Raw genomic sequence first — 21,229 nt, forward strand, 5'->3', positions numbered from 1 at the left:
TTATAGCAGTTATATTCTTGTACATAGGAGCAGTATTATAGTAGTTATATTCTTGTACATAGGAGCAGTATTATAGTAGTTATATTCTTGTACATAGGAGCAGTATTATAATAGATATATTCTTGTACATAGGAGTAGTATTATAGTAGTTATATTCTTGCACATAGGAGCAGTATTATAGTAGCTATATTCTTGTACATAGGGGCAGTATTATAGTAGTTATATTCTTGTACATAGGGGCAGTATTATAGTAGTTATATTCTTGTACATAGGGGCAGTATTATAGTAGTTATATTCTTGTACATAGGGGCAGTATTATATTATTATATTCTTGTACATAGGGGCAGTATTATATTATTATATTCTTGTACATAGGAGTAGTATTATAGTAGTTATATTCTTGCACATAGGGACAGTATTAAAGTAGTTATATTCTTGTACATAGGGGCAGTATTATAGTAGTTATATTCTTGTACATAGGAGCAGTATTATAGTAGTTATATTCTTGTACATAGGAGCAGTATTATAGTAGTTATATTCTTGTACATAGGAGCAGTATTATAGTAGATATATTCTTGTACATAGGAGTAGTATTATAGTAGTTATATTCTTGCACATAGGAGCAGTATTATAGTAGTTATATTCTTGTACATAGGGGCCATATTATAGTAGTTATATTCTTGTACATAGGAGCAGTATTATAGTAGTTATATTCTTGTACGTAGGAGCAGTATTATAGTAGTTATTTTCTTGTACATAGGAGCAGTATTATAGTAGATATATTCTTGTACATAGGAGTAGTATTATAGTAGTTATATTCTTGCACATAGGAGCAGTATTATAGTAGCTATATTCTTGTACATAGGGGCAGTATTATAGTAGTTATATTCTTGTACATAGGAGCAGTATTATAGTAGTTATATTCTTGTACATAGGGGCAGTATTATAGTAGTTATATTCTTGTACATAGGGGCAGTATTATAGTAGTTATATTCTTGTACATAGGGGCAGTATTATAGTAGTTATATTCTTGTACATAGGGGCAGTATTATATTATTATATTCTTGTACATAGGGGCAGTATTATATTATTATATTCTTGTACATAGGAGTAGTATTATAGTAGTTATATTCTTGCACATAGGAGCAGTATTATAGTAGTTATATTCTTGTACATAGGGGCAGTATTATAGTAGTTATATTCTTGTACATAGGAGCAGTATTATAGTAGTTATATTCTTGTACATAGGGGCCGTATTATAGTAGTTATATTCTTGTACATAGGAGCAGTATTATAGTAGTTATATTCTTGTACATAGGGGCAGTATTATAGTAGTTATATTCTTGTACATAGGTGCAGTATTATAGTAGTTATATTCTTCTACATAGGGGCAATATTATAGCAATTATAATTTTATACATATGATGTAGTATTATAGTACTTATATTTTTGTACATAGGGGCAGTATTATTGTAATTATATTCTTGTACATAGAGATCAGTATTATAGTAGTTATATTCTCGTACATGGGGCAGTATTATAGTAGTTATATTCTTGCCCATAGGAGTAGTATTATAGTAGTTATATTCTTGCCCATAGGAGTAGTACTGTAGTAGTTAAAAACTTGTATATTGTATATAGGAGACAATATTATAGTAGTTATATTCTTGTACATAGGGGCAGTATTATAGTAGTTATATTCTTGTACATAGTGGCATTATTATAGTAGTTATATTCTTTTACACAGGGGCAGTATTATAGTATTTATATTCTTTTACACAGGGGCAGTATTATAGTAGTTATGTTCTTGTACATAGGAGCAGTATTATAGTAGTTATATTCTTGTACATAGGAGCAGTATTATAGTAGTTATGTTCTTGTACATAGGGGGCAGTATTATAGTAGTTATATTCTTGTACATAGGGGCAGTATTATAGTAGTTATATTCTTGTACATAGGGGCAGTATTATAGTAGTTATATTCTTGTACATAGTGGCATTATTAAAGTAGTTATATTCTTGCACATACTACATATTGGGATAGGATCTTGGAGTTGGGAATAACCCTTTAAAAGAATCGGTATTGTGACAAACACTCTTCCAAAGCTTTCATGTGCTCAGAGCAGTTGTCACCTACCTTTCTCATTGCAACACTGTAGGCATCTATGCCACACAAATGTACAGTATGGGCCCATAGTAATTGTTTTTTGCCCACAAGGTCAGCATTAATCTATGATGGAGCAATGATATATTATGTTAACATACTCTCGCATATTTATATCTTACAGGTTTCCCAGCCACAATGGACATATTATTTTCCAGAACACATTCCCACTAGTCTAACAACTTGTACCAGAAGATGCATTTAACATTATTGCTGGTCTCCATATCTGATCCACTACTGTCTTCTCCTAATGGTGCCTTCACCCTCCACCATGAATGATGAGCAGAGACTGCACAACAACGCGGTAGCCTGGCTCATATGTTCAGGGATTTCACTTTTAGCTAATGCCTGGGGAATTCTTAGTATAAGTGCCAAACAGAAGAAATGGAAGCCTTTGGAATTTTTAATCTGCACATTGGCCGGAACTCATATCCTTAATATGGCCATACCCATCACCATGTACTCGGTGGTTCAGCTAAGAAAGCAGCACTCGGACTATGAATGGAACGAAGGCGTCTGTAAAGTGTTTGTCTCCACATTCTACACCTTAAGCCTTGTCACCTGCTTCTCTGTCACCTCTTTATCCTATCATCGTATGTGGATGGTACGTTGGCCAGTAAACTACAGGTAGGTCTCCAGAATCCCAAGAAAAGCCTTCAGCTTCATGTTCTTAAGAAGAAATATTTCACTCTGTCCATGACTCCATCCAGTCAAGGATTATAGTTTATTAGTCATTAAATATATTTCGAGAAATGTAGGGACCCATATTTCAAAGCAACATGTTCCCAAAATGTAGACAAAGTACGAAAAATGTTGACCGTACATAGTCAGAATCTACATGTCAAAAATGTCAGAAGAACACCATGATACATACAAGGAAATTATGGAAAGAAAGTCTTCAATTACCATGTGAGATATCCATAGATATGTAACAAGAATTACATGGAAGGTGGAAAACCAAAAGGTTTCTCATCTAAACAACCTTGGGTGCCTAGTGTCAGGAGGGTGCCAACAAGCACCCTCCTGACACCCTACATTGGCCAGAGTATTTAGATTTAAGGTTATGACAGAAAACTGCAACTTTTAAGTCATCATATAAGTGAGGATTTAAGAGATAAGAAGTCCAACGCAGTCCTCAAAGTGTAGTTTTAAAAAAGAAACCGACACTCTTTCCTCATTTGAACATGACTAAGACTATGTGTCGAAATGCATAGTTCAATGGGGTCCCTATAACCTCTATTTTTTGTTTTAAAACTACACTTTGAGGACTGCACTGGACTTCTTATCTCTTTAATCCTGAATTTGGCAGCCAAGTCTTCCGTGCGCTGGGTCCAGACAGAGAGAGGTGAACAGCAAATCGGTGACCTGAACTTTTTTGTTCTTTTCTGAACATATAAGTGAGATCTCAAGAATCTCCTGGTCAAGTATACATTTAAAATTCAACAGATTTTGCAGTGAAAGTGTAACTCTCATGGCCGATGTAGGGGCAGCGAGTGGGATTAGTAGACCCACTGGACCACAGTGGGCACCCTGGCTTACCTTTTAGTGGCAGGGGCTTAACTACGGTTAGCACCCACTGCGAGGCAGACGTCAGGTATCACTCCCAGGCCAGTGACCGGGACTGTGGCACTGTGGCAGCTGACCCCCAGGTCAGGTGACGTACTAAAGTATGGGAAAGCAGGTACACAGGGATAACAGGACAGGAGTTCAGGACCTGACAACTAGCTAGGTAGCAGACGGAAACACTGACTGACTAACTAGAGACATTGCGCAGGCACCTCCCCTAATGGGAGATTGCCTTAAATACACTGCTGTATGTATTATATATATACTCCTATGGATGAGAGGCATTTCCTGGAAATAGCACACTGACCCTTTAAGAGGAGGGCTGGTGCGCTCACGCTCGCATCTTAGATGCATTTTAGATGCACTCCCAGGAACACTGTGCGGCATATACAGGGCAGTGGGAGTGCAGGGGAGGACGCAACCCAGCCGGGGCGGTAAGTCTGCGTCTCTGCAGAGACACCGGCACTACAGGATTCTTGTTCCCTGATTATTGGACTGCTTAAATTAATCTTTACAATTATCAATAGATCTCTTCTCCACTCAATATCTTACGTGGATACAGAAGGGAGAAGAAGTCATCTCTGGATTAAGATCTTGAGGTGGCCCAAAAAGTCCCTCTGACTCATATGAACATAGTCTCTTCAGAACTTTAATGCCACCTATTGGAAGCAGAAATCCTAAAAGTCAAAATCGACCCTTTAATGATCCTTGCTATATGACTTAAGTGGGCTTTACACGCTGCGATATCGGTATCGATATCGCTAGCGAGCGTACCCGCCCCCGTCGGTTGTGCGTCACGGGCAAATCACTGCCCGTGGCGCACAACATCGCTTACACCTGTCACACATACTTACCTTCCCTGTGACGTCGCTGTGGCTGGTGATCCGCCTCCTTTCTAAGGGGGCGATTCGTGCGGCGTCACAAAATTGCCATCCAATAGCAGAGGAGGGGCGGAGATGAGCGGCCGGAACATGCCGACCACCTCCTTCCTTCCTCATTACCGGTGGACGCAGGTAAGGAGATGTTCGTCGTTCCTGCGGTGTCACACATAGCGATGTGTGATGCCGCAGAAATGAGGAACAACCAGCGGCATGCACCACCAACGATATTATGAAAAGGAGCGACGTGTCAACGATCAACGATTTATGACGTTGATCGTCGCTCCTTGGTGTCACACGCTGCAATGTCGCTAACGGCGCCGGATGTCCGTCACAAACACCGTGACCCTGACGATATATCATTAGCGATGTCGCAGCGCTAAAGCACCCTTTAGTATAAAAGCCAAATGAGAATCTCTGCTTGCAGACATGTGCTTCAGGGTATTGCCCCACCTCTATACAAAGCAAGACATTTTATTTGGCTCTATGTCTTGTTGAAATGGAGGAGGATGGGGTTGGTTAGATGCACCCAGGACCATGAAGATGTCTAATTTTTGTATCTACATACATCACCCCTCCTCGGTGCTAACCTGCATTGAAATTGACTATTAAAGCTGACTCAGGGCTTCTAAACCATATTAATTAAAAAATGAAATGAAAAGATCGATCATCTTTGATTATGCTTCCATTCTATACTAAATTTTGGCCAATAATGAAAGAGATAAATAAATTGGCCTATAAATCAATATGGGGCGACCAGTGATAAATATTGATTGATCTGGACGCCGCGCTGTTACTGTCTTTATTACACTTAAGAGTAATTACTTGTGATCGGTGACTGACTTTATGTTTATTATTGGAAAGATAATATTATATTCCTGCCTCATCTTTGGGTAATGTGGAAATTCTAGAGGAGGAAATCAAAGGCAAATATGAGACGTAGCAAACATATACAGTTTCTTTATTGATTGTTCCAGGAGAATTGTTAATGTTTTGTGGATTACAACAAGTAACATATTAATGGATGTTACAGTCATTTTATTAATAGTTACTATCACAAATTCGCATTTGTAGTGGATTTCCATGTTTATTTATGAGCTCCTGTGACCTAGAAAGCTCACATTCCTTCTTTGACCTTCAGATCCACAATGAATTCATGGCTGGATGCCTGAATTTATTTTCTCCTTGAACATACGGGATAAAAATATCAGACATGTATAGACTTGCGTAGGATTACACCGAAGTAGGTAGAAAATAAAAACTGCTACAAACGTGGATTAAGTCGTCCCCTGCAGGTATAGTTCCTACACATTGTGTGCAACCTCTTCCCATAAGCTTCTGCTCTCCAGGGTTCTTTCCATTCCCTTTGTCGCTGTCCTAAACCCTAACTCAAGAGCTTTAATTACTCCACCATTCACACTGTCTTCAGTGCAAAGTCCAGTATAAGTAATTCCTGAACTTCCAGGTCATGTACTGTCACGGGTGTGTCATGGTTAACAGACAGTCCTGTGGTGTCCGGCTGTAGAAGGTCGCAGCGTTTAGCTACACAGACTGCTCCCTGACATTCTATTCTTCCTGCTGTAGTGTAAATGATATCCTATGTATCTTTCTTTTCCTTTTAGTACCTTGTGGATATCCTCACCTTTTAGCTGTTAATTATCATGACTTCCCCTTATGTCCTTAAATACCCAAATTTCCCCTTGGTGTTTGTTGATGATAGAGTTATATTCCTGTACAGGCCTTGGATGCAAGCAGTCGGCTTGTATTCATCTGAAGAAACATTGTTGTTTGTTGCTGTTCCTCTCCCTGATTCTTCTTGGAGATAAGTTATTTGTTCACTTCCCCCTGTTTGTATTCCCTGTGTCTTCTTTAGAGTTTACAGAAAATTAAAGCTGTGGAGAGAGAGCGCAATAGGGTCTTACCCCAAAACATACAGGGTGAAATGCACGTGAGGTTACTCACCAAGTGGAGTTGTGAAAGTCACAACTACTGTATAGGCATAGAAAATCGGTCAGCAGCAGCAGTAACCCCTCGACTGGTAGTAGAAATAGGTAAGGAAAGGGTGACTCCTGACCAAACCTTCCACTGTCCCCTGGCTCCCATGACCACCCTTGATAGGATCTGTACCTATGTGCCGAGCAGGATACCTGGCCCTAGCTGACCCTGAAGTGGGCCCTAGGTAAGGAACAGATGGGATGAGCAACATCACTAAACTCTAAATACCGCGCCAACGACCACTCATGAAGATGAAGAGATTAATGTTACTTTATTTCATGCTCAGGTCTGGTCTACGCGTTTCAGGAGGCTCTTCTCCCTTCCTCAGGACAATACAGGCACAAGAAACATCAAATCAGACCTGAGCATGAAATAAAGTAACATTAATCTCTTTATCTTCATGAGTGGTCGTTGGCGCGGTATTGAAATCACCCTTTCCTTACCTATTTCTTTAGAGTTTAGTGAGGTTGACTAAGTGCTCATCCCATCCGTTCCTTACCTAGGGCCCACTTCAGGGTCAGCTAGGGCCAGGTATCCTGCTCAGCACATAGGTACAGATCCTATCAAGGGTGGTCATGGGAGCCAGGGGACAGTGGAAGGTTTGGTCAGGAGTCACCATTTCCCCCTTCCCTAGACACAGGGTTTCCCTTCCCTGTCCCCCCCATATGCGTGGTACTTCCCCATACCTAGCGTAACATGTACCAGGGCTACCGACGACCAAACCCCACTGCAGCCTCTTCTGACCCTCGGGGTCCTTTCAATAATATAGAGCTAGATTACCTCACTACAACCTCCCCAGGTTTTGAGACCACCACCCTTAAAGACTAACCGTGGTTTTAATTTTTAGCTCATCAATCAATAGCACACAGAAAAATAAGAAACTTTGTAATATTTGTTATCAGAGAAATCTGCTTCTTTCTCTTCATGGACTGATCATTCACTCTAAATCCATGGGTACATTTTGTAAATACGGTTTCCAGCTAATACAGATTTTCCCATAGACGTTGTTCTTCTATAATGTAGGGGACAGCTAGTTTTACATTTAGATTTCTGTGGAGTGCCTGGAAAGATTTCAAAGAATTCTATTCTTAAAAAATTTAGTATCAGTACTAAATAAATAATGTATGCGCTAAGTGACATTATCAGCTAAAATGTGAAAGCATCTATGGAGTATAATATAGAACATAACTCAGGATCAGTGCAGGATAAGTAATGTAATGTATGTACACAGTGACTGCACCAGCAGAATAGTGAGTGCAGCTCTGGAGTATAATACAGGATGTAACTCAGGATCAGTGCAGGATAAGTAATGTAATGTATGTGCACAGTGACTGCACCAGCAGAATAGTGAGTGCAGCTCTGGAGTATAATACAGGATGTAACTCAGGAGCAGTACAGGATAAGTAATGTAATGTATGTACACAGTGACTGCACCAGCAGAATAGTGAGTGCAGCTCTGGAATATAATACAGGATGTTACTCAGTATCAGTACATGATCGTACTTAATACAGCGTGGACCCAGGTAGAAGGGTCTGGAGATTGGGACTTTAGAAATGAGGCTCCAAACCTTGTGGCAGCTGGAGACTGGAAGTGAGATAGTATGATCCTTAGGCCTAGGACACACGACCAGAAAAACAATGCGAGTGGAGTGCGATAAAAAATTGCATTAGACTTGGACCAATATTACTCTATGTGACTGCTTCCATGAGCGATTATTTTCTCAGTCCTAATCGGACCGAGAAAACAGTCACAGCTTGCTGTGGGTGGAATGCAATCCTGTTCCACTCGCACCCATTCAAGTCTATGGGGCGAGAGAAACATCGCATTGCACTTCATTACACTGGTGTATGCAAGTGCAGAACGATTCTCGCATCAGCCAGCGACGGAGGAGATAGGGAGATAAATCCCTCCCTCTCCTCCGCAGCGTCGGCCTTGCCCTCTGCAGCTGTGGTCTAATCACACGATCTAACCACAAACGTATGACCCTCGCATGACACTCGGCTCCCACTTTGCTGCAAGCATGAGCCGAGTGTCACGTGAGGATCGTACATAATCCCGTGTGGCCTAGGCCTTAAGTACTGACCGAGACACTGAATACTGAGGCTAGGGACCAGCCTCCAAATGGATTGGCTCGAGGTAGAAGGGTGGTGAGAATGGGACTTCAGTAATTAGGTGCTAAGACTCAAAGGTTACAGGTCAGAATCAAAATGGACTGAAATGTGAGCAGAGTTGATTTTCTCGGGCGGTGTCTCCCCAGGCATTCAAGAGTGCAAGGCTGTTCTCTGGCACTATTACTACCCTTGAGATGTGAATACAGAAGCATCTGGGAGCTCAGACGACACTAGTGACAGAACCCCTGACCCCTTCCCTTATGAAGAGACTGGACCTGGAGCCACTGGAAGGGAAGGGGACCATTACAAATTGGACTGTAGAGTTGGGCTGGTTTGTGCTGGGACCCACAGGACCAGTAAGATTGAAAACAACCCTGTGGGAACTGAAACTGTGTCTGAAAATGCCTTGTAGAATTGTAATGTGCTGGAAGTTATCTGGAAGTGGTGTATAAAGCTGTCAATGAAGATGAACTGTTGAGTAAAGTAGCGTTGTTTGGGATGAACTGGTGGTGTCCTTATAAAAATGAGCTGTCATTTGGTCCTGACCAGCCAACCAGTGGCCCAGAAGTGCGAATGGCCCATACGACACAAGTCCAAACCCAGTTCTTTCATGTAGTGTGTCGGGGAATTTGGAGTAAATCCCTTGTCCATGACTACCTCCCTGTGACACTATATGTACACAAGGATTCCCCCAGCAAAATAGTGAGTGCGGCTCTGATATAAAATTACAACATATCATTAACTTTTAATTCTATTTTTTTCTAAATAAGAGATGTATATACTGTTTAATGATAATTTTGTATTTATTACCTTTAGGTTAAGCAATACAAAGAAGCAAGCAGTGCACACAGTGATGGGCATATGGATGGTATCGTTCATTCTTTCCACCTTACCTGCAGTTGGATGGCACAATCCCACTCAGAGGTTCTACGCCGGGGATTGCCGATTTATCGTTACAGAAATCGGACTGGGCTTCGGACTATGTTTTCTCTTACTGATCAGCGGCAGCGTGGTGGTAGGGGTCGTCTGCATTGGAATCTCCCTTTTCCAAACATTCTCTATACAAACTGGGCAGAATATCGACAAAAATAAATTCAATGTGCCCACTATTGTGGTCGAGGACGCTCATGGAAAACGAAGGTCATCAATTGATGGATCAGAACCCATTAAAACTTCACTGCAGATAACTTATTTGATATCTGGGATTGTATTTATATACGACTTCCTAATGGGGTTCCCTATATTGGTAAGTTCAGTCTCATTTTCTGAAAGTGGGGCACACAGTACACTGTTTTGGTGTATATGTTCTTGAAAATGTGAACTTAAAGCGTTTGATACTTATATTGATTTTTGTTTATTATGGTTTTGAATAGAAAACGGTATCAATATGGTCACTCTTTGAATAGATATTAGGATTGGCCATAGTTATTTTATTGCTCTCAGACATGAATCAAATCTAAGATGCAGAGACTGTATACATCATCAATATATTAATATTTATAATGGATCATTGGGGATATGAATAATAATAATAATAATAATAATTTTATTCATTAAATATATAGCGCTATTAATTCCACAGCACTTTACATACATTGGCAACACTGTCCCCATTGGGGCTCACAATCTAGAATCCCTATCTGTATGTCTTTGGATGCCTGAAAAATGCCAGAATGCCCCTCAAATGGCCACTTTAGGCTACGCCCCAGCCCTTCTTGAGGTCCCCTTGGTGGGATCGTCCAAGCAAAAATGAGTTTGTTGGCACAAATGCGTTATAGGATCCATATGAGTCAATCAAAGTTCCTATTTGGTAATATTAGAGCTTTTATCTATCATATGTGAAAGTTGGAAGAGTCCCTCTGCTCCCTATAATAGCCTATTAAGCTACAACCATTCAGTTCCTTGTTTAGATGATACCCAAGATGTGGACTTTCCAGGTCAGTATGTCCACAAGTTGTATCATCCAAGGTTTTTACAACTCAACACTTATTACATGAAATATATATCCGTATACAACTCATCATATTGGCCTTTTAGTGGTCTGGAAAAACTAGTCTGTGCCCCTTTAGGGATCTACAAAGAGAGCCACATTGGTTATCATGCAATTTTATAGTAAGATCAACAATATACAATGTTAAACAATGTGATGGAAGTGTAAAATCTGAAGGACTTCACCATCTTGTCCAGATACTGGTTCTAAAAAAAAATGTAGACTGTATAGTTGGAGGTGCGGAACTGAATACCCAGCTGGTGCTGGCTGTATTACACAGTCAGCATCTATCTCCAACAGCAGTAAGTGGAGATGAACCTCTGAAATTATTCTATCGATTTCTGACAGTAGCATTTACACCCCACAGTGTAGGGGGCGCACTGTTCCACTTTCCACTCGGTTCGCATATGACATGATCTGAGCATTAGGTGTCTGCTGAAGACCCCTGAGCCTGACGTGATGGTACTCCTGTGACCAACCTGCGGCTAGCCTCCGTGGGGGGCCATGATTTGTCCTATATACTGCAATATTATCGTATTGCAATCTATAATATAAGTCATCAGACGATTGAAGATTTAAGGTCCTCGAAGACAGAGTTTTAATAAATATAAAACTATAATAGAAATCATCTCTCTTTTTACAGCATTCAAAATGAAGAAATAAAAACATAACAAATCTGTTATCGCTGCATCCTTAAATGTCAGATCTATCAAAATATAAATATAATTAACCTCATCATTAAGAGATTAAAAATCGAAATACCAGGATTGCAGCTTTTCAGTCACTTTGGCTCCACCAAAAAATGCAAAAACTACAGCTCTATTGACACAAAAATGAAAACATTATGGTTCTCGGAAAATAGAGACATAAACTAAAATTTTTATTTACTTATTTTTTTTTTACAAATTTCCAAACTTTTTTCAACATTAAAAATGAAAAACTATTCTAGTTTGGTGTTGTTTTTTTTTAATTATTTTCCTGAATTGGAAAATCATTTTGCAAAATACTTATTTTTTTCACAATTTAAACACATTTGTACATTTGTTTTTTACAATTTACAGTATATTGTATTTTCATATTAAAGATGTCATTCAAAACTACAACTCCTACTGCAAAAAAAGAAGGCCTCGTACAGCTGTGTTGATGTAGCGCCCCTGAAACCATCAGGAGCTACAAAGTACTGCATCCTGTCAAAGATGTAGGGCCTACCCCCAGGGACCCAGAAGAGCAGTGCCGGTGACACAAAAACACATTATAATCCCTGTTTTTCCCCATTCCCAAAGACTGGTGACAGACTAGGTTTGGACCCAACGGATGGCCACCTAGAGGTGGAGCCGATCCAGTCCACTAGACGACAACTGGGGGGGGGGGGGGCAGACAGTCAGTAAGTGGAAGTGAGAGGAGACGGACGTAACCGTGCTGACAGGAGGGTGTAACGGTGACCTGAGGGCTCGGGCGTGTGGTTGCCGGTGGAGTACGGTGGAGTACTCCTGGAACCATAGCACCAACGGGGTACAGAGCCCTAGGTCAGGCAAAAGCTCCAGGCAGACCTGATAAAATCTGCACAGTGAGGGGACCATCCAGGACCTCACTGACCTTAAAGTTCGGGACACAGTAGCAATGGGAGAACCGGAGAACAGGACCAGAGAAACCGACCCCACAGGGTTCAAGCTACCTGTTATACGGACTAAGACTGAGAGACTACCAGGAGGGCACCCCCAGATGCTACAAGCCACGGGGACCCACCAACCAGAGACAGGTGCAGGGAAAGAAGCCACCAGGTCGTCACACCGGCACTGGAACTAAGGGGACCAGTGGTGAGGACCAGCCTCCATTCTGGTTGCCAGCCATAACAACGCTGTGAGTAAAAGGAACCAGTTACACTGCAATCCCTTGTATGGCCTACCTTCTTTCCGTGCCCAACAACATCATCTATCCCCTGGGGCCTGGCCTTTCTTGCGGAGGGTCCGTCATCCAGGCTGCCACCAACATCAGCCCCAGTAGAGAGAACTGTGCAGTGGCGGCTACACTATAATAGCTGCAACCCACAAGTGGCGTCACGCCAAAAACTTTTATTACAATTCCCCTGTAAATAACCTTGTTAAAGCGACACCCAGGGTCACGGAACCAGGCAACGGCCACCCCGTGAACTGTCCCAACGTAACCAGGCCCGGGACCGAGTACCCCATAGTACTGGGGCAAGTCATTGATAGAAAAATAAATAAGTTATGGCTCCTGGAAGAAGGGGAGGAAAACGAGAAAGTAAAAACAAAAGGAAAAATAGTGCAGTTGGGAAGGGGTTAAAATTCCTATAATGTTTGCCTATTTTTTGATGATGATACACTCTGTATATTTAGTGTAGTCACAGCAGCTTGCACCTGTTCACATTTGCTTCATTTGTTAGGAGGTGCTGGTCAGCTTTGTTTTGTGTCCCACAGTTATTGATCCCACGGTGTAATAAGTCCTGGCCTTTCTCCCGGCAGCCCGATGTCTGCTGGCTTAAACAAATGATGATCTCTGTAATAGTTCACCACATGCTAAAATGAGCAACTACCTTAAAATCAACACTACATTCATTTGGACTTGGACATAAAAGCTTTTCTGGCAATGATTGTACAAACGTCCACACACGGGAAAAGAACAATGAATATATTGCTGAATCCATTCCAGTTTTCTACGAAACAGGCAACGTGTTTTCATTGATTCATTTTTTTTCCATTCATGTTTTTCTTCAAGGAACTGGATAGGAAACAATAGATCAAAAATGTCCAGTATTAGTGGAGATGGATAGATAGTACAGGTGAGCAAATGAATTACAGTGAAATTAATTCTACTTAAATTTTTAAAAAATGCGGATTTGTTTGTAATTAGCTTCCGTGCGGATTCATCTTATAGTAACCATATTACTGAACCATAAAAAAAACATTAGAATTTAAAAAAATATACTCCCCTCATCCCCTCATTTCTCCGGACCCTCCATTCGACACCGCCACTTGTTCAGTCCTTCTTGCATCCTCGGATCACCATCAGTCACGCTGAAATCCCAGTGTGCTGTGAACTTAGTTGGCGAATGCGCAGAACCGTACCAGAACTATGAAACCCAGAAGCTCTGACCTCACCCCCTCATCTTTTTGGCCCCTCCATTCCTCACCGCCACCCGTTAAGTTCTCCTTGCATCTTCGGATCACTATCAGTCACGTTGAAATTCCAGTGTGACGAGAACTTTGTTGGCGCATGCAGAGAACCTTACCAGACCTATGAAACCCAGAAACTCTGACCTCACCCCCTCATCTTTTCGGCCTCTCCATTCCTCACTGCCACCTGTTCAGTCCTCCTTTCATCTTCAGATCCCCCTCGGTCACGCTGAAATTCCAGTGTGCCGAGAACCTTGTTGGCACATGTGCAGAGCCTTATCGGTCCTATGAAACCCAGAAGTCCTGGTCTAGCAGTAGAAGCTTGGGGATTTCAGTGAGTCCAATGGCGGACAGGATAGGTGTCAGTCAAAAGCAGAGTGGCCACAGAGAGGTGAATGGTAATGGGAATATAAGGATTTTTTAATTTGTTACATCTTATGTTTATTATACTCTGGGGTCTGGAGAGATCCAAGAGAAGAATAAAGTTCATTAATTTGTGGAGAATAACATGCAAATAGACAAATTCTAATAGGAAGGAAGGGATGAAGGAATGAAGGGAGGGAAGGAAGGGAAGGAAAGAGAGGGAGAGAGGGAAGGAAGGAAGGAAGGAAGGAGGGAAGGAAAGAGAGGGAGGGAAGGAAGGAAGGAAGGAAGGAAGGAAGGAGGGAAGGAAGGGAAGGAAAGAGAGGGAGAGAGGGAAGGAAGGAAGGAAGGAAGGAACGAAGGAAGGAAGGAAGGAAGGAAGGAAGGAAGGAAGGAAGGAAGCAAGGAAGGAGGGAAGGAAGCTTATTCAGATGTCCAATTTTTTTTTCATGTAAGGGAATAACAGACGATTATTTTGATGAGTGTAGTCCAAGTGTCATCAGTTTTTCTCGTACATGGAGAAAAAAAAGTTTCTCCACCTTATTGATTATGCTAGTTTGTGAAAATGTGATTTTTGTTTCCCCCACTAACGCATAGACTTGCATTGCAAATTTTGATCTGAAACCTGGATCTAAATCGGACATATATCCGCTCTATGTTTCACGGACCACACCGTCCAAGAAAAATCATGTGCATGCAAATGGCTTCAAAGGCTATCACAGGTGCAAGTGCTAGCCATCAAAACCACAGATAGCAATCGTATAAGAAAATTGGACGTCTAAATGACCGCTAAGGCTGCCTTCATTAGTGTTGAATCCTACCTGCCCTTTATATTTGTGGACTTTTAGGTCAAGAGAGGCATGTTTGATAAATATTAGGCTTAGGGTCCCATCAAAGGAAGTGATGACTTGTTGTGGCTGGTGGGCTCTCATGAATTGGCCAATTTGTCCACTAGGTGGCTTCATTATATAAGTATATTCTATTTAGCAGTAATGTAGTCCAAATGTCATATAGTCATTGTTTGTAGACATCTTAACTCTTACAGAGGCTGCTGAATTGTTTTTTTTATATTATGCTGTCATAGCAGCTTTCACCTGTTGACACTTGCTTTATTCTGTTGAGAGGCTCTGATCAGGTTTTTTTTTTATGTAGATAGATAACAAATTGATTGAAATATGGAAGCTAGACAGATGTAAAATCTTGCCCATGCACTGTGTGTTTCCGTCAAGGTGTATGACTGGTACTTTCCCTGCAGTTGCCAATTGTACTGTTGTATAGTATGTCAGTGAGGCCATTGCCCTCTTATATGTAGTACCATCCATGGGCAAGGTCACACTGCGCATTGACATGATTTAAGTACAGGTCACACTAACTATCCAAACAGTGCCGCAATCAATCAAGACGAATGTAGCGGCATTTGTTGTGGTTTAGTGTGAAATTTTAAAGCACTGCCAGTCTATACAGAATGAGGCCATGTGCACACGCTGAGTATTTGGTGAGTTTTTACCTCAGTATTTGTAGACAAAATCAGGAGTGGGTAATAAATACAGAAGTGGTGCCCGTGTTTCTATTATACTTTTCCTTTGATTGTTCCACTCCTGGTTTTGGCTACAAATACTGAGGTAAAAAAAGTCATCAAATAGTTAACGTGTGCCTTAGTGGGACTCAGTTCTCCTAAGCATTTAGGCCACTTTCACACAATGAGTATTTGGTGAGTTTTTTACCTCAGTATTTGTAGCCAAAACCAGGAGTGGAACAATCACAGGAAAAGTATAATAGAAACACGGGCACCACCTCTGTATTTATCACCCACTCTTGGTTTTGGCTACAAATACTGAGGTAAAAAACTCACTAAATCCTCAACATGTGCATGTGGCCTTAGTGGGACCCAGTTCTCCTAAACTGAGTACCGTATTTGTAGCCAAAACCAGGAGTGGGTGAATAATACAGAAGTAGAGCCCGTGTTTCTATTATACTTTTTCTCTGATTGTTCCACTCCTGGATTTTGTCTTACAAATACTGAGGTAAAAAACCTCACCAAATACTGAGGTAAAAAACTCACCAAATACTGAGGTAAAAACTTCACCAAATACTGAGGTAAAAACTTCACCAAACAGGTAAAAAAAAGCTCACCAAATACTGAGGTAAAAAACTCCCCTTTCAACATGTGCACGGTGGCCTAAATGTTTAGGAGAACCACGGTCCCACTAAGGCCACTTGTTCATGTTGAGGATTTGATAATTTTTTTACCTCAATATTTACAAGCCAAAATCAGAAGTGGGTAAAAGATGCAGAAGTGGTGCCTGTGTTTCTATTATATGTTTCCTCTGATTATGCCACTCAAATACTGAGGTAAAAAACTCACCAAATACTGTGCAAGTGGTCTAAAGCGGGCTTTACACGCTACGATTTCGCAACAGCGATCTCGTTGGGGTCACGGATTTTGTGACGCACATCCGGCCGCTGTAGCGATGTCGTAGTGTGTGACTTCTAGGAGCGATTTTGGATCGTTGCAAAAACGTCCAAAATCGCTCCTCGCTGACATGGGGGTACGCTGCCAGTTATTGCTGCTGTTGCTGGGGCGAAGTTGATCCTTGTCCCTGCGGCAGCACGCATCGCTACGTGTGACGCCGCAGGAACGAGGATCATCTCCTTATCTGCCTCCGGCCACAATGCGGAAGGAAGGAGGTGGGCGGGATGTTATGTCCCGCTCATCTCTGCCCCTCCGCTTTCATTGGGCGGTCTATTTGTGACGTCGCTGTGACGCCGAACGGACCGCCCCCTTAGAAAGGAGGCTGTTCGCCGGTCACAGCGATGTCAAAGGGCAGGTAAGTACGTGTGACGGGGGTGCGCGATTTTGTGCGTGACGGGCAGCGATATGCCCATCGCGCACAAACGATGGGGCCGGGTCTCATGCTAGCGATATCGGGCCAGATATCGCAGCATGTAAAGCCACCCTAAGAGTATAGAGCAAGAACAACAGCCAAGAACATCTATCTTGTGTCTTTGATCGAGCCACATGAAGTTCTTGGAAGTTGTTGTCATCGCACAGAGGGAGATTCACCATCAATTGTCATTTCCTTTACACTCCATCGAAAGCAGTGTAATGTGCTAGCAAAAAAATCTGCTGTTTGCAGCCAGCTATGATCACACAGACCCAGATATATTGTATTAGACACAATACTTGGAGCCGCTGTTGTTTTTTTATTATTTTTTTAGCTCAATAATACTGACTCTTTGCCAAGTACAGCACTTCTTACACTTGCCAACTAGGAATGTAATTAACCTATTTTCATTCGTTATGTTAATGCATGCTCCCGCTGTCATCATGCAATTCTCTTAAGGAATGGTTTGGCATCCAGTGACTGAGAAACTATGATTCAGGAAGACATTTTGCATAAATATGATCTTTAGTGTCGACAAAGTAACAATATCATTGCTACTTTATTTCGGTAGGATTTTTGCAGTAAAGCAGAACCCACGGCCGGCTATGACCTTTTCTATTAAAATGCAGCTCACTGTCTGAATGCTATTTACTACGTACAGTAATAAGATTTTTTTTATGGTTATTTCCTCCAAACAAAATAAATTCAGAAATAAAGTGTCAGAATTTTACAGCAAACTGAATTCTGCTAGTGGTGTTAAGGCTGCTTTACACTTAGCACCCGCCCCCGTCGTTTGTGCGTCACGGGCAAATTGCTGCCGGTACGTGTCACAAAAACTTACCTTCCTAACGACGTCGCTGTGGCCGGCGAACAACCTCTTTTTTAAGGGGACGGTTCGTGCGGCGTCACAACGACATCACACAGCAGGCCACCAATAGAAGCGGAGGGGCGGAGAACAGCCACATGAACGTCACTCCCACCTCGTTTCCGGAGGACGCAGGAATGCTGTTGTTCGTCGTTCCCGGGGTGTCACACGTAGCGATGTGTGCTGCCTCAGGAACGATGAACAACCTGCGTCGCAAACGAGCAACGATATTTTGAAAATGAACGACGTGTCAACAATCAACGATTTGGTGAGTATTTGGGATCGTTAGCGGCCGCACGCAACAACGTCGCTAACGAGGCCGGATATGCGTCACGAATTCCATGACCCCAGCGACATCTCATTAGCGATGTCGTTGCGTGTAACGGGGCCTTAAGTGTCACACGCAACGACGTCGCTAACGAGACCGGATGTGCGTCACGAATTCCGTGACCCCAGCGGCATGTCGTTAGCGATGTTGTTGCGTGTAACGGGGCCTTTAGAGCCTACAGTGGTTTTCAGATGGGTATCTAATTCTTTTGGAGAAGACTATTGTTTGGGTAAAATCATTCGGCAAGGATTGACTACTAGGGTGGCTACCCACCGGTTATAAAGAAGTGACATGTTCATGATTCAGACAGCTTCACTCTCTATACTTTACAGTAAAGTAAGGCCACTTTCACACTGTGCTCTGATCTCTGTTAAGCGGTTTGTCCAAACCCCCCGTAAAACGGGTTGCGGACGTATGCGCTGATGGGGCCACTGACTATAATGGTGTAGCCATAATGTTATGCACCATTTTCAGGTGTGTACACCTATTAAAGGCGGACACCCAGACGTAGTAGACTGCGTCTGTGTGTCCACCTCCAGTAAGTGTATACTCCAGAACAAATGTTGCACAACAGAGCAGACGGTGACTTCTTCTGCACCATTATAGTCATTGGCCCCGCCGGCGCATTCATCTGAAACCCATTTTGCAGGAGGTTCTGACGGAAGCCCCAACGTGACCACTGAATAGGTAGAGGAAGGCACTGTCAAAGCGGCCTAAAAGACGTGGTGCTACAAGCATGTCGACGACTAAAGGGGGCTTTACACGCAACGACATATCTAACGATATGTCGTCGGGGGGACGGAATTCGTGATGCACATCCAGTGTCGTTAGCGACGTCGTTGCGTGTAACAGCTCCGAGCGAGTGTTAACGATCAAAAATACTCACCTAATCGTTGATCGTTGACACGTCGCTCATTTTCAAAATCTCGTTGGTCGTTGTGGACGTAGGTTGTTCATCATTCCTGAGGCAGCACACATCGCTACGTGTGATACCCCGGAATTGATGAACAACAGCTTACCTGCGTCCTCCGGCAACGAGGTGGACGTGTCCTTAATGCGGCTGGTCTCCGCCCCTCCGCTTCTATTGGTTAGCCGCTGTGTGACGTCGCTGTGATGGCGCATGAACCTCCCCCTTAACAAAGAGGTTGTTCACCGCCCACAGCGACGTCGCTAGGAAGGTAAGTATGTGTGTCGGGTGTTAGCGATGTTGTGCGCCACGGGCAGCGATTAGTGCGTCACGGGCAGCGATTTGCCCGTGACGCACAAACGACGGGGGCGGGTACCGATATTGTGTCGCGGGCGGGGAGGAGGGTGTCAGCACACCGCGCTCACCCCTTCTGCTCGGGTCCGGCAGTTGCTCCTGGTGGCTCGAGCTGCGGGCCGGATCCCGGGGTGTCTCGAGCGGCACTCCTCGCCCGTGAGTGAAAGGGGGGTGGTTTGTTGGGGTTATAGTTCGTGACGCCACCCACGGTTGTGGTGATTGCACCACCGCTGCTCGGTGTGGGGGTCCCGGGGATGGTGATGGGAGCAGCCAGGCGTTGTGTTGCCCCTCCGTGGGTAGGGGTTGGTGATCCCGGGGCCCGGTGGAGAGATGTAAAGTGTAGGGCCTGGAGGGCGCAGGGACGCGGGGGCAGCGCTGTGCCTTGCGGCACTATGGTACTCACTCAGCCTGACACGGACACAGTTTGTACGGTAAACCAACGGCTGGTAGGACGGTCCCACAGACGGCTGCACCTGCACTCCCGGTAGGTGGCGGTGACTTCTCTCTTCCTTGCACCTGTGTGGTCTGGTGGTATCGGTGGATTCCCTCCGGTTACCCGCTCCCCGACTGCAATCTGGGCCGGAGGAGCTCTACACTTTGCCCGCAGGCGCTGGCCCTGGGGAAACTGGTGCCTTGGCGGTGGCGGTGTCTCCCCGTTAATGGTCGGGCTGTTGCCGTCAATCGGGACTTTGTTGTTGGGGGATCTGCGTCCCCGTCACTGACGGATTCGGCAAATTGGGCGACTCCTAGCCTTGCCGGGGTCCGAGAGGCCCCTGCCCTGGTGCTGACTGTCCTTCGGAACACTGCTCCAGACCACCGGGCACACAGCCAACGGGGTCCTTCCAGGAACTTCCGAACTGTCCCACTCCGGACAGTCACCGCCGTCGCTGACCTTGCTGTTCTAGCCCTACACACAGCTGGGCTCTCAGGCTTTCTTTCCTTCTGTCACTTCACTGGCTTCTCTCCTTTACACTTCTCTACTTTCACTTCTCTGTTGTTTACTCTAGCCCCTGCCTGGGCTACTCCTCACTCCTTCATGTCCCTGAGCTTTCTGCCTGGTAACTTCCTGCCTCCAGAGTTGTGAGCTCCTTGGTGGGCGGAGCCAACCGCCTGGCCCACCCCCTGGTGTGCATCACAGACTCCTGGAGGGAGGCAACAAGGATTTCTGGTTAGCAGGTGTGCCTACCTGGAGTGTGGGGTGTGATGGTGTTGTTATCTGTGTCCCCTGGCTTGCCCAGGGCGACACATTCCCCCTTAGCAAAATGCAGACCGTCCGCGGGCTGCCGTCCTACACCGGTTTTATTTTTCTGTAAAAGGGGATAACAAGGGTTAATCAAACATAAATAACATTTTTAATCATAAACTCTTCCCAAACGGGAGGCACATTTTACTTTTAACGTTTCAACGGTGTACGGTCACGGTTTCCGCTCTCTCCCACCCAAGCAACCTGGCCCTGATGCTGCCCCTAAAACCCAGGCAGCACCCCTTGACCCACAGTCCAGCACAAGTCACCCGAGCGGGATCTGTCCTTCCCTCCAGAGGGTAGCCACCGGTCCCTTTGGTGGCTGGGCCCTGGCCTGCTCTGCTCAGGGCCCTCCCTCCAACCTGCCTCTCCGGAGGTGGCATTGCGGAAACGGTAACGGTACCCAACATATTTACAAGCCACTAACGTTTGTGGTTGCCCTGCAG

At 43.8% G+C, this 21,229-nt stretch overlaps 1 protein-coding gene across 1 annotated transcript in view; it reads left to right on the top strand.

The window, feature by feature from the left end:
* GPR153 (G protein-coupled receptor 153) overlaps window positions 1-21,229 on the top strand; it is a 115,259-nt gene that overhangs the window by 42,386 nt on the left and 51,644 nt on the right. Inside the window, exons 2-3 of the mRNA XM_075328918.1 lie at window positions 2,288-2,790; window positions 9,531-9,960. Coding sequence (XP_075185033.1) covers window positions 2,414-2,790; window positions 9,531-9,960 — 807 coding nt within the window. The 5' untranslated portion in view covers window positions 2,288-2,413. The remainder of the gene's footprint in view (window positions 1-2,287; window positions 2,791-9,530; window positions 9,961-21,229) is intronic.

Source organism: Anomaloglossus baeobatrachus, chromosome 11 (genome assembly GCF_048569485.1).
Source record: "Anomaloglossus baeobatrachus isolate aAnoBae1 chromosome 11, aAnoBae1.hap1, whole genome shotgun sequence".
Classification (NCBI taxonomy): Eukaryota; Metazoa; Chordata; class Amphibia; order Anura; family Aromobatidae; genus Anomaloglossus; species Anomaloglossus baeobatrachus.